This window comes from Pyrus communis, chromosome 16 (assembly GCF_963583255.1).
Source record: "Pyrus communis chromosome 16, drPyrComm1.1, whole genome shotgun sequence".
NCBI lineage: Eukaryota > Viridiplantae > Streptophyta > Magnoliopsida > Rosales > Rosaceae > Pyrus > Pyrus communis.
Genome location: NC_084818.1, coordinates 5974722 through 5988638, shown reverse-complemented (window position 1 = coordinate 5988638; position 13917 = coordinate 5974722). Strand labels below are relative to the sequence as shown.

At 39.1% G+C, this 13917-nt stretch overlaps 2 protein-coding genes across 2 annotated transcripts; both read left to right on the top strand.

Annotated features, from left to right (window-relative positions):
* On the top strand, window positions 1–5080 carry LOC137721252 (ultraviolet-B receptor UVR8-like). Its single transcript, XM_068460354.1, has 11 exons — window positions 1–301; window positions 810–883; window positions 982–1066; window positions 1258–1389; window positions 1475–1693; window positions 1860–2096; window positions 2474–2517; window positions 2985–3167; window positions 3497–3587; window positions 4056–4099; window positions 4225–5080. Exons 1-11 carry the CDS (start codon window positions 100–102, stop codon window positions 4342–4344), a joined length of 1431 nt encoding a protein of 476 aa, XP_068316455.1. The 5' UTR covers window positions 1–99; the 3' UTR covers window positions 4345–5080.
* Window positions 5081–6299: 1219 nt separating this feature from the next.
* On the top strand, window positions 6300–9370 carry LOC137720912 (wall-associated receptor kinase-like 20). The gene is made up of 3 exons (XM_068460032.1): window positions 6300–7126; window positions 7225–7263; window positions 7833–9370. Exons 1-3 carry the CDS (start codon window positions 6361–6363, stop codon window positions 8891–8893), a joined length of 1866 nt encoding a protein of 621 aa, XP_068316133.1. The 5' UTR covers window positions 6300–6360; the 3' UTR covers window positions 8894–9370.
* The last annotated feature ends 4547 nt before the right edge of the window (window positions 9371–13917 follow it).

Genomic DNA, 13917 nt, shown 5'->3' with positions numbered 1-13917 from the left:
AAGCTCAAAAAACTTCAAGAAATTTCTGAAACTTCCGAAAACGAGAAACGAAAACTCGAATTTGGAAACGGTTTCCTGTTTTTCGGATATTTTCGAGCGATGAATGCGGAGGGGAATACGGAAGAGGAAGTGAAGATGGAAGAGGGGAAAGAGAATGTGGTGTTCATGTGGGGGTATCTGCCCGGAGCTCTGCCGCACAGGTCGCCGCTTCTGTCGCCGACGGTCGTGCGGGCGGCCGGAGCTGAGTACGCGTGGAAGGATGTGTGCGGTGGCGGCTGCGGCTTCGCCATGGCCATTTCAGGTGCTTTCTTCGAACTCTGCCTTGGTTTCCTACTCTTTCTGACTGCAATTTATATCTTGTTTGGTTGCCGAGAAAACGTGGGAAAGTAAACGGAAGTAAAGCTTGAAACTTTATTTTTTATGCTATTTTCTTGCTATATAAGAAAACACACAGCCTTAGTAAAGTTAGTGAATTTAGTTACAGGGTTGTTTTTTTAGTCGATATATATTCTTAACTGCTCTAATTTACTGCGAGGTGGAATTTCAAACTGGTTGCATCGGGGATGCAAGAACCAGCTTGCTCTGGGTTCGAGTGGCATTTCACCCCTAACCGCAACTCATTCGCTGATTGGGCACACTGTCTTGGCAAACCGGCTTTAACCCGCAATTGCTTTAATTTGTGGCAGTTGATACACTCTATTATTTTTCTCCCGAATGCTGTTTTACCATATCTGTTTGTGTACGTTTTCTCTTCAAATTGCATTTCTTTTTGCTCTTTTATGATTCTTTACTGTTGCATTTTGCCTCAGAACCTGGAAAGCTTATTACATGGGGATCAACAGATGATCTGGGCCAAAGCTATGTGACATCTGGGAAGCATGGGGTACGGTAGCGCTACGTGATACGTAGTTCATTTCATTGATTTTTTTTTTGTTTCTTGCTGGAAGTATTTGACATTGTTCTCAATTTCACATGTTTAAGGAAAATCCGGAACCTTTTCCTCTTCCAAATGATGCTTCTATAGTAAAGGCGGCTGCGGGTTGGGCCCATTGTGTTGCAGTCACAGGTAATGCTGATTTCCCAACTGCATTTTTCTCAAAAGAGTGGATTTTTCGCAATTAAGCGCATAAAACTAAAGCGACTGAAACAATTAGTTGGTAACTAATTGAATTGTGGAAAGAACTTCAGTTTCTGTGTTCCAACTTTATTAAGCTATTAAGAGTTGGAGCCAGTCAATAAATTTTGGGTTTAATGCAGATAATGGACGAGTTTACACATGGGGATGGAAAGAGTGTGTTCCATCTGGGAAGGTCTTTGGGGAGCAATCTATGGGGTCAGACGGTGAAAAGGATGCATTTGAAAGGCAGAATTCCTTTATGACCGAGCAAGGTAGTTTATGTTTGGCCTCTTTTTCATGACAATGGCAAAAGCTTGTTCTTCATTCACTGCTGACTTATTTATGTTTATGATATAGTTAGCCCTCGCTGTCATGGCTCACGATCCACTGCCGCGGCAGTTTCTGCTAGTGAAGAAAGTACAAAGCGAAGAAAATTATCTTCAGCAAAACAAGCGGCTGAATGTTCATCATCTGGTGATGAACCTCCGTCAGCATTGCCCTGTCTTGTGGCATTGAATCCGGGAGTTAGAATATCCAGTGTAGCTGCTGGAGGACGCCATACTCTGGCATTATCAGGTAATTTTACCCTGTTCTGATTTATATTTATATGCGATGCATAGTGTCTTTGCATTGGTGGTCATGAAATGAGGTGCGGAATGGAGTATCAAGTTAGAAACTAGAATATTTAATTAATTATTATTTAAAGGAAGACATGATGTATCCTGTTTTCCCAAAATTTCAGATAGAGGACAAGTGTGGGGATGGGGCTATGGAGGTGAAGGGCAGCTTGGTCTGGGCTCCCGCATACGTATGGTGTCCTCTCCTCATCCTGTACCTTGCATCGAGTCCTCTTATGGAAAAGATGGATCTGCAGGACTGTCTAGAGGAACCATGGGTTCAGACGGATATGGTCTTGGGGTTCCTGGGAATTATGTGAAGGGGATTGCCTGTGGAGGGCGACATAGTGTGGTAATCACAGGTACAAATTTTAAATTCTTTCTCCAATTATGTATAAGCATGGGCATCCAAGGTGGATAGTACTGTTACTGCCAAGGTTTTTAATTATTCTTAGATACTCAATTGCTACTTCTTGTCTTTAATATGTTATATGTAAGAAATATTCGACTAAATACTGAAGAATCAGTCACCACAGACATAGCACATTTGAATGATAGAAGCCGTTTTCAAAACTTCATATTGATTTGTCACAGGAATGTCATTCCTGTGGTTAGTGTAGCATGTGGTACAACTGAGATGTTAAACGATCGTATGCCTAAATTGTAGCATTTTAGCTTTTATGCTTTGTATGCAGTTTATCTTTACATGTCTGTTTTTTATTTTTTTCTCGCACTTCAGATGCTGGAGCTGTACTTGCTTTTGGTTGGGGGCTGTATGGACAGGTGAGTTTTCTGTATTGTACTCTTTGCCTCATGCTTTATCTTCTTGAAACCATATGCGCTGATATGCGTTAATTCTTTTTCATCCTTATGCACAACAGACTTCTTGGCTTGTTGATGGTAAAACTGCTATTAATCACAAATATAAAAAATCAGCAACTACAGTACCTTAACAAGATGGAACTGGTGTTCCAATCAAGCTGGAATGTCTAAAATTTTAATCCTTGTATCCATCCATGCACAAACAACTAGCGGGAGTTCCCCAAATTTAACCATTCTACTGTACAACATGTAGGTAATGTAGGAACGGCGGAGAAAAAATATTGTAGATGCTTAAGATGAGGTTCACTCAAAAGGGATTAATCTATTCTATTTCTTCTTAACATTACCTATAATGTACTGTTTCTGCACTATTTCTATTATTCAAATGGTGTAAAACTGATTTCCTTGTCATTTTTGTTTTGTTCAAGTGTGGGCAAGGAAGCACAAATGATGAATTAAGGCCGACTTGTGTATCTTCATTACTGGGTATCCGGATAGAGGGTGTTGCTGCAGGACTGTGGCACACTGTCTGCATTTCAGCTGATGGTGATGTTTATGCATTTGGCAGGAATCAGTTTGGACAGCTGGGTACCGGAGCTGATGAAGCGGAGGTAAGCCTTGAAGTTGACTGAAATTTATCCATTATTTCGCTAGAGCCATGGCATTCTCATCAACTGAGAAGTTATCTACTTACTAGAATGTTATATGATTTTTGTATTCATAAATTTTGTCGTTCAAGCAATGATAAAATGGGACGATAACCATAAATTTCGCCCTTACTTTGTCATATAATGTTGCTAGCATATTGGTAGGGTTACATAAATTAGTTAATCAAATCAATAACATTGTCGCTACTTTTGTAATATTTTCATATCATCATTGCCAATATAATTGATATCAGAGAAACTGTTGAACTGAATTTTCTTAAATTGTGAACCAGATTATACCAAGACTTTTGGATGCTCCAGTTCTGGAAAATGTGAATGCAAAGATTGTTTCCTGTGGGGCGCGTCATAGTACCATAATCACCGGTATGCTACTGTCCATTTTTACAAGCTTCCGTACTCTTTTATGACAAGCGACTTTATCTTCTTTACCCTAAAGAAGAAATGGTATCCAATCTTAATGTGGTTATGCAAATATGAATATCTCGATGCATTTGGTTGCTTGTGAGCATCTCCATTGGTCCAGGAAACAGGAAACGACAGATGGAGAAAGAAATACGGAAATTTGGTCAGCTCATAAGAGCCTTCACAAGTCCTTATAAAATTCCAGAGTCTGTGTATGGAATCTATGGATCGACTAGGTAAACAAAAAATAGTGAAAGTGTATGAATTTGTAGGTATTAAGGACAAAAATATCTATTCGGGTGGAAATATCAGTTGCTTGGGTTTACAGGAATATCAAGTGATATCATAATTTTAGTTTAGAACATGTTGAAGTTAAACTTATGAGAATTTTCACCTAAAGAGATTCTTAATTTTTTGTGTTTCATGTAGAGGATGGGAAAGTCTTCGCCTGGGGATGGAACAAGTATGGTCAGGTATTCAGCTGTCATCAACAGTTCATGTCGATGTCGCGTTATGAAATGTATTTTGCTCTGCAATGTTCCCGTTTCTCGTATTGCCTTGCAAGTCTAATACTGTGGTTTTCTGTTGCATTTTCCAGCTTGGCCTGGACGATGTGATCGACCGCAACATTCCGGCTCAAGTCACAATCGATGGATGTGTGCCGAAAAATGTGGTGTGCGGCTGGTGGCATACCTTACTGCTTGCTGAACCTACTTGAGTTCTCCCAGTCCAAGAGCAATGGTACAGTTTTGTTAGGTAGCCGTGTTCAATGTTCATTGAAGTCAGTAACTTATTGGTTCCATGTACACACAGTAGTTTGGAACTGTATATACATATGTATTTATGTATGTATATGCATGTACTCATTCTTTCACGGCGGACGTCCTCCACGATTGGTGTAATCTCGGGCACGGTTACGATATCGTAATACGTATCAGTGCCCAAATGTACAACCAAGGCTGTGTGAATTCTGTTTTATCCAATTGGAAGTGGCTGTGATGTAATCAAACGCCTTGAAATGTTATGTAATCGTTCTGTATTGTCTTAGGAAACTTGCAACTATGTGGGGAATGCTATGGAAATTTCCTCGATTCATTTTTTAGGAGAGAGACTTACATGCAACCATAACGCTGGTGATGATGTTTCAAACTTATTATGCACTGCTGTGTGTTTTACTCATATGACATTGATTGATTAGTTTGAAATACCACAACTTGACAGGTTGCGGCCTAGTCTGAATATTCTAATGGAAAAGCTGTTAGAAGTTGCGGATTTGCCATTAATCCAGGATAGAGAGACTTTGTTAGGTCTTCTAGATGAAACCTCAACCTCACCACGTTCTCATGTCTCTTTCCCTGCAATTTCCTCTTTTTCTTTGTGATTTCTATAAATTATAAGATTTCTTATCGTTGACTCACCGAAATTTACGTTGTGAGGATGTAACACAAAGTGGAAAAATGCCTAAGAGATAATATTGTTGACTTATATAATACAATGTTTCTAATTTTTTTATTCATGTGTTATAGTCCAACTTGATGTAAATTATTAGATTTTTTTTGAGATTCCTTATCTCAAAGAAAAATCTATTCTCCTGTCATTGTCCTTTTTTGTTTTTTTTTTTCTAAGACTTTGGATGTAGAGACCTCGAGCATTTGACTATAAGAATTCGACGGCCGAGATGAATGAGATGAATGACAAGTCGATTAGTTGAATTCAGATATAAAAGTGAACGTAAAACAACTGAACTATACTGAGGTCAACTTCAATTCTTGAGTTAAAACCTCAAATTTAAGTTCCCAAACTTTTAGATCTAAAATCAGTTTTGGATTAAAACTAGTTTTTGGAGCAAATTCCAGCCAAGATTTCAGCACGAGTTAAAAATTCTAGCCCTGTGTGTGTAGACGTGCCGAGAAATGGGACATCTTGCAGGATTGACGCACTAAAGGGAAGAAGAAGCATTGAGCAGAAGGCAAAGGGGACAACGCTGAGCAAAGAGTGGGGCCTAGCCTGATGGGGTTATCGGCCACTCATATGCAATTCCAACGGCTCTATTCAATCGGACATCATGGGTTATTAGAGAGTTAGTTGATCCAACGTTCCAAATAATTTTGGGCTAAAAGGTTAATCAAACATCATTGAAGTAGAAAACAATTTCTGATTAAAATATGAATTTTTTTGGGTTAAAATTTTTAAATTTTAACCTAAAGTTTGAAAATAATATGAAATAGCTTTTCGCAAATCTTTATTTTCCTTTTGCATGCCCGTATTTATCTGTTTTAATTCTTTTATAATTTATTCAATTCAAGTGAAATAAACTAAATAGAATTGTGTGAAATCACTTGCCAAACTAATTGACCCTTGATTTCTCTCATGGTAGTTTTCTTTTTATAAGAAGATATTCTACTATACGAGCAAGAGAGATTAAACTGGTCATTTAATAAGCTAATCATATATCGACATGAAATAAAATGACGAACATCACAGCGAAGGGTGATGAACAAAAATATTTTCTCGCACAGTGGTTAGAGAAGTAGGAAGTCAAAAAGCAAAAACGTGTCACAACCCAACTTGCATTTTGTCAAAATGTCAGAAAACGACAAAAATTTAACCCACCAAAAAATAATTCAAAACAAGGAATCTTTTCCATTTCCTACCAAAATCCACCCGCTCACCTTATTACAAAACCCCCATCACTTCCCCAACCGGATTTTCCATCGCAATCACTTCTCAAAAAATGGCCTCTCCGCCCACCCTCCTCCTCTCCGCCGTGCTCCTACTAACCTCCGCCTGGTGCGTACTATCCCTCCCGCGCTGCCCAGACTGCGGCAACACCACCGTCCCCTACCCCCTCAGCACATCCTCCACGTGCGGCGACCAGTCGTACAAGATCCGCTGTTCCGCGGGCTCCCTCCTCTTCGACACCCTCAACAACTCCTACCCAATCGAATCCGTCTCCCCTGCCTCCCAGCGACTGGTCCTCCGCCCCTCCGCCTTCCTCCCCAACACCTGCATCGCAACCGATATAATCCACGAGGGCCTCCAGCTCAGCAACTCCCTCCCCTTCAACGTCACCAGCAGCAACACCATCCTCTACCTCAACTGCACCGACACCCTCCTCCGATCGCCGCTCAACTGCACGGCGTCGAGCCTCTGCCACACGTACATCAACGGCACCGGATCGGTGGGCTCTTGCAAGGAATCGCTGTGCTGCACGTTTCGGGCGGGCGGGTCGTCGACGTCGTACATGATCCGGGTCAGAGACTCGGGTTGCAGCGCGTACACCAGTTTCGTGAACTTGGATCCGGGTTTGCCCGTTGACCGGTGGCCCGAACCGGGAGTGGAGCTACAGTGGGCATCGCCAAGGGAGCCCGAGTGTGGGACGCAGGCGGATTGTGAGGGGATGTCCACTTGTGGGTCCGACCCTGCTGTCGCTGGGGTCAGAAGGTGCTTTTGCTACTCTGGCTTTACGTGGGACCCGGTTCAAGGCTTATGCGTTGATGGTGAGTTGCGGTGCCGTTTTGATGTATTGCGTGGCTGCTCAGCCTTTGACTTTGAGGGTCACTCAGATTTTTGAGCTTTGACTTTTTTGTGTTGGCAGATAGCATTGGTTCAAAGGACCGCACCGGACTAATAGCAGGTAAAGAATACCGATCCTCCATAATCTAATTAGTCATTAAAACTGAAGTTTTGAATTTGAAAGGAATTATCTTTTATAATCTTATTTCGAATAGGACACGTTACACAACTTGAAATTATAAGACTTTATGTATGTGTTATAAGTTTTTATTTCTCTGACGCATAGTAATCAAAAGGACATCCGGTAGGCGGATCTTAGTGCTATTTTTATTTTATTTTTAAACGCTTGGAGATTAATCACGGTAGTGATTAACTACTTAGCGTTTAGACATGACCTTTTAGAACTCTGATAAAAACAAAACGAATTATAGTAAAAGCAAAGTTATTTTTCTTCTTTTGTTACAAACGATACTGGAGGAGAGAGAACTGAACTTAGGATCTGGGACACAAGTGTGAATATTTTTAACTAAGTGAGCTACAAGCCCTTGCGAAATCAAATTCATTATATGCAAGAGAAGTTGTGACAAACCATACCTGAGGTTTATTTTGGATCAGACATTAAAACCTACAGCACATTTTACAAACTCTATATTTGCATCACTAACAAGAAGGAAATCGAAACTTATGCAGGTTTAACTTGTGGGATTGGTGCAACACTAATCGCAGCCACCATAGCCTTTCTACTGTACAAGCGCCACAGGCGCATCAAAGAAGCACAAGCGCGCCTGACGAAAGAGCGCGAGGATATCCTAAATGCCAACGGAGGCAGAGCCGCTAAAGTCTTCACCGGGAATGAGATCAAAAGAGCAACAAACAGCTTCTCCAAAGATCGGCTCCTAGGCGCTGGTGGATATGGCGAAGTCTACCAAGGAACTCTTGTAGACGGCACTGTCGTGGCTGTCAAGATTGCTAAGATTGGAAACACCAAAGGCATTGACCAAGTTCTCAACGAGGTCCGAATTCTGTGCCAAGTTAACCACAAGAGCCTTGTCCACCTACTCGGCTGCTGCGTCGAGTTAGAGCAGCCTATTCTGGTCTACGAGTACATCGAGAATGGAACCCTTCTCGAACATCTGCAGGCTCGAAAACCTGGTGGCTGGAAACATCTTTCGTGGATGCAACGTCTCCAGATTGCGCTTGACACGGCCGAGGGTCTTGCTTATCTCCATTTCTCAGCTGTCCCTCCAATATATCACCGCGACGTGAAGTCTAGTAACATTCTACTTGATGAGAGGCTGAATGCCAAGGTTGCGGATTTCGGGTTATCGCGGTTGGCTCACACGGACTTAAGTCACATATCAACGTGTGCTCAGGGAACCCTCGGATATCTTGATCCCGAATATTATAGGAACTATCAATTGACAGACAAGAGTGATGTTTATAGCTTCGGTGTTGTGCTTTTGGAGCTGCTGACATCTCAGAAAGCTATAGACTTCAACAGGGAAGCGGATGACGTGAACCTGGCAGTTTATGCGCAGAGGATGATGTTGGAGGAGAGGTTGATGGACGTGATTGATCCGTTGCTGAAAGAGGGAGCGAATGCTTTGGAGCTGGACACGATGAAGGCGTTGGGGCTCCTGGCGTTGGGTTGCTTGGAGGAGCGTAGACAGAACCGGCCTTCGATGAAAGAAGTCACCGAGGAGATTGAGTACATTGCAAGCATTGCCACAGCTAAGGCTGTAGATACCTAGTTTTTGTTTACCAGAGTTCTGCTCTGTACAGCTTGAGGAGAAGGTTTTTTAACCCAAATAAAGAGGCAGTTTTGCTCGCTGAAATATGATGTTTTTTTTTTTTTTTATGATTTCAAGGTTTAGGGTTTAGTTACGTGTCTTAAAGAAAACTTTTGAAAGTTTTGAACATGCTAGTAGTGGGCATACCCAAAAAGAGGAGAAAGTATGGTATTCGTCTACATCACTCGTCATCTATGTATCAATAGTTTACAACACAGTCAGTTACATGATAAGTGTCGCTTGTTGAAATAAAGAGGAGGGTTTGCTTGTTGAAATATGAGTACATTTGTTTATGATTTCAAGGTTTAGGATTTAGGATTTAGGGACGTGTCTTAAAGAAAACTTTTGAAAGTACTGACATGCTAGTAGTGACTAGTGGGCATACCCAAAAAGAGGAGAAAGTATATTATTCATCTACAACACTCGTCATTCATGTATCATTAAATTATAAACAGTCAATCACGTGATGAATGTTGTAGACATAATAGAATAATAGAGCATATTCTCTCATAGGGTCAATCATATGGGGTGGCAGCATGGCAATTATGTAGCTGGGCTTTTTGGGTGGACTTATGCCCTTAAAGAAAGATTAGCACTAATAATGATGGGCCTTTATGGCCGAAGGATTTTTTTTTATTTTTAATTGTTTTGTTTTTATTCTGAAAGCTAGCATTGATCAATCATTGGTTTAGTTTCTAATGAGTGATTAGCTCGAGCAGTGCTGTTGTCAACTCTTTCAAATGATTTCTGTAATCAGTGGCAGTGAGGCCTAAAATAGGCTTTGAACTACCTTTTCCTCAATTTTGTCACTGTTTCACACTAGACTTACTATGAATTCGAGTCATATGGTTTCAGAAAAATCGTATGATTTTTCTAATCTAAATAAAATAGGTTTTACACGAAAAAGATTTGGTTCAACATGTTATATTCTATACGGTAGGGGAAGAGTCTGACTTAGTATCCTTAAAATAAATAGAAAAATTAGAACCAAGTCAAGAAGCTATGGTCAACTCCTTCTTGCGCAATGACAGAGCTAGGATTTTTTCACTAGGTGGGCTAGCTTAAAGATTTGAATTTTTATAAAAAAAGAAGGAAAGTGTTATTGGCACTCCAAAAATCTTATTCTACAATCCTCACAAGTGTAATTTTCTTTCCTAATGTAGAAAGTTTGGAGTGTATAATGAGATTTTTGGAGTGCTAATAACAATTCCCAAAAGTAAACTTGATATTACAATTTTTCACGGTATCAGCTCACTTAAGAAAATTTTCATAAGGTGAGCCAATAATTTTCATTATTAAACAAATATATGAAATTCAAACAAATCCAAACTTGTACATGTACTAGAAGCGATGAGAAAAATGATGTAAAAAAAAGAGATGTTTTGTAAACTATATTATATAATTTTATATAATTAAATCGAGAAAATTCAAATCAATGACTAAAAATATGGTGGGATACATTCGAAAATCAATAAAAATTACATGTAAAATTTATTTGCTACTGGGGATATAGCCCATGGTAGGCCCTTAACGTGACTCTGTCAGTGTTCTTGTGCCAAAGATCTTGGCGCGCAAACGGCCACCGAAAACACATTTAGACTGCTCATCCACACTTTGACTTGTGCCTGTAACTAATTCACTCATGTTATAGTATAAACATATGACAAATTTATATTTTAGCGTATGATATTAATATTCAATACACTCGTTGTTACGAGTGAGTTGGTCATGCTACGAGGCGGAGTTCGAAGACCACATTATAATTTCTCAATTATTTCTTGGCATTCTAAAACTAGTAGCTTAATTGTCCTACCTATAATTTTCATATACTCAACAAAGTTTGTGACGATATGAAGTAAAGCCTAAAGATCTTAGGGAACTTTAACGAAAAGCTCTCGGTACTGTTTATTTTAACGAAAAACCACAATTTTACACTAAAAAGTCAATCATGATACTATTCACTTTACCCTTTATTTTGTCCTTATCATTAAAACTCAAAGTTTTCAAATCATTTTTATTGATCTTGACCCATAAAAATAAGATCAAATTCACATGTGATTTATGCTTTCTTCCAGAAGACACGTGTTGGCCTGACTTGTCCTTTACTAATTTAACTAGCATTCCACTGAAAGGTTGCATGAAGTAAGAATGACACACCCTAAAAGGTTTCATTACTAACGTTATTAAAAGGGTAATCGAACATATGACTTCAAGTGTATAAATAAATCTTCTTAATTAACCGCTTTCGTTATAACTCCGTTGCAAATGCTGATGACTTGCCATTTGATCCAAGCCATATCTTTTTGAAAAGACACCAAAAAAGCCAAATTGTTACTTGAATTGGAGACTTCACATCACATTCACACGTTCATACCGCTTTGTTGGACAATGCGCACCAACAAAGATAGGGGTCTGTCGACTTGGGTGTAAACGCTCGTCTCCGAGAACTTAATCCACGCCACCTTTGGTTTGTTTGGTTTAATAACACTAAAAGGTTAAAGGTTCGAACCTGAGGCCGGCCACAGGCCACAAGGCCAATTACTTAGAAATGGAGCATAACCAACATATGCATGCATGACTTGCTATTTTGTCAAAGGGATCTAACACCAAAAGGTCAACGAATCTTTTAGGTCATTTGTGTGAAGAAGGCAAATTTAGAACATGCTTATGTTGACCAACGTAAGTAAGCCTTAGTTTTTGCACAAGACGACCGACTTTCTTAATTGTATGATTTGGGCGCATATATAAACGCTCATAACTGTTTGAGTTATAAATTTCTTGTTATGACGTATTCAATGTAAAATCTATATAAAACTTGCTTGTATTTTGTTAAAGTTTGAACTTTGCTTTGTGGTTGAATTTCTCATAGTTGTACGTAATAGTATTAGAAGAGAGATATTATTTGAACCATATTGACTAATTGGAGGAGGATTCGTGGCACCACTTTTTTATACAATTTTTGACACATTTTTTGTGGGACCCACTCTGTGATGTATTTTAATGATCAGTACCGTCTACCTTTTAGAACATCATTTATAGACCATATTTGCAAAAAATTAGACAAATTCAAAATCACTAAGACATTCATTTGTAGTGAAGAAAATGGACGAATACGATTTTGCAAAGAAAACCTAAACCATTAATCCAACAGTCATATGGTTTCAGATTTGTGTGATTTTCGGTAAACATATGATCTTGGGGGGAAGACCTAAAAGATAGACAGTGCGAATTGTTAAAATACATTACGGAGTGGGCCGCATAAAAATGTGTCAAAAGTTGTGTAAAAAAAATGGTGCCACGGATTCGTCACCTTACTAATTACCTTGTCAATAGCCTCTCAAATCTATGTGAGTCTCACATGCATAGATGAGTTCCACCTTTGTTATAAAACTGATAAGATAGACAGTAAATGTGGTACAAATAACATTATTCGTAATTAAGACAGACATTTGTTTTGGTGAATATCAATGACCCTTTTTTCAATAGCCAAGCAAAAGTTTAAGGCTGAAATTAACTGGACTTTGTACTTATATACTTTGGCTTTGATTTGTGGTTGATTTAAACCTTTATGTGGATCTTGCGTTAGAAGCAAGTAAAATGCATGTGGCTTGGCATAATGCATTGAGGGTGCATCTTTATCCGGAATATGCTTTTTTTGCTGCCTTTTTGGCAAATCTGGCCGCAATTTGCAAGTTGATTTAAATTAATAGGGATTGGTGGATCTCAAATTAAATACGTCAGACATCCTCTAGGACCTCTTCCGCAATCAAATCTTCTCCATTTAAAATAGATGTGAGTTTTTTGTGCTTCTAATTATTAACTGATATATATTAAGTTTTTAACAATAAAATTAAGAAAAGTTAAATTTATAATTATGTGTCAGTCAACGATTGAAGTCATAGAAATGCCACAACTATTTTAGATGCATAAAATTTGATTTGGCTCATCCCTAGTTTGAGAAAATAAATTATGCTTAGCATAAAATTTATGAATAATAAGTTAATTAGAATTTATTTATTTAATAACAAAAAAATAAATTTTCATCTACAAAACCCTATTTATGTAGAGAGAGAGTATTCTTTTCAATAAACGATTACTCTATATTAAAATTATTTAAATTACAATGAGAGAGATTTGAACTTGCGTGAAAAGGCGAGGTGACACACCCCAACCGAAATCAAGGCATGCTGGCCGTCACATGAAGGTGACATAGCCATGTGCACAATGCAAAAGCAATATTAATATAAGAAATGCGAATAATTAAAAACCAAACTAACTAGAACACTAGATATGTTAAGGTGCAAGACGAAATAAGTGTGAATTCATAACCAGAGCATAAGTAGCCTAAATGCAGTCCAGCAGGACAAATACTAATTATACAACACCCAAAGATGACCATACAATGGTGATAATCTGTTAGAGCCAACATGGATTCCTTGCAAGCCACCACAAAGCACTCATAATTAGAACTTGGAGAGGGTGCAAAACAGGAAGTGTGAGTGGGCAAAAACAAAGCTTTTCAAAACCATTTCAATTACCAAAGATAGTAACCCCTTGCTGTAAAACCTGTATAATTTCCCAAAAAATAGAATATATATATATATAGCTATACCACAACCATGCTCAGAATAACAGAATTCACAAATATGCCATGCCTATTGATTTGTTCTTAGACTATGAATTTGTATGATATGTGCATATTTTGATTTGACGCGGTAGACGCTCAGTTAAGTACTAGGTGAGTTGTAGATTGTTTATGTGAATTGATGATTATGTGAGATGTGTTGAGAGCTCATAAACCTGCACCCCAGTGTTAGTGCTCCTACCCGTGGTTAGGGCACAGTCCTTTACGTGATGTTCACCTCCCGCACCATACGCTCACCTTGCCCCGTCCGAAATCAAGGCATGCTATGGTGGAGTCGAGCCCGAGATGTGGTGGGAGCCCAGACGGGGATGTGACACGAAGAGTGTAGCACTCGGCTCTG

Coding starts and splice junctions, on each gene's coding strand:
- LOC137721252 (XM_068460354.1), top strand. CDS start 100: ATGAATGCGGAGGGGAATACGGAAGAGGAAGTGAAGATGGAAGAGGGG. Junction 884..981: donor TGACATCTGGGAAGCATGGG/GTACGGTAGCGC, acceptor CACATGTTTAAG/GAAAATCCGGAACCTTTTCC. Junction 2,518..2,984: donor GTTGGGGGCTGTATGGACAG/GTGAGTTTTCTG, acceptor GTTTTGTTCAAG/TGTGGGCAAGGAAGCACAAA.
- LOC137720912 (XM_068460032.1), top strand. CDS start 6,361: ATGGCCTCTCCGCCCACCCTCCTCCTCTCCGCCGTGCTCCTACTAACC. Junction 7,127..7,224: donor TCAAGGCTTATGCGTTGATG/GTGAGTTGCGGT, acceptor TTGTGTTGGCAG/ATAGCATTGGTTCAAAGGAC. Junction 7,264..7,832: donor CCGCACCGGACTAATAGCAG/GTAAAGAATACC, acceptor AAACTTATGCAG/GTTTAACTTGTGGGATTGGT.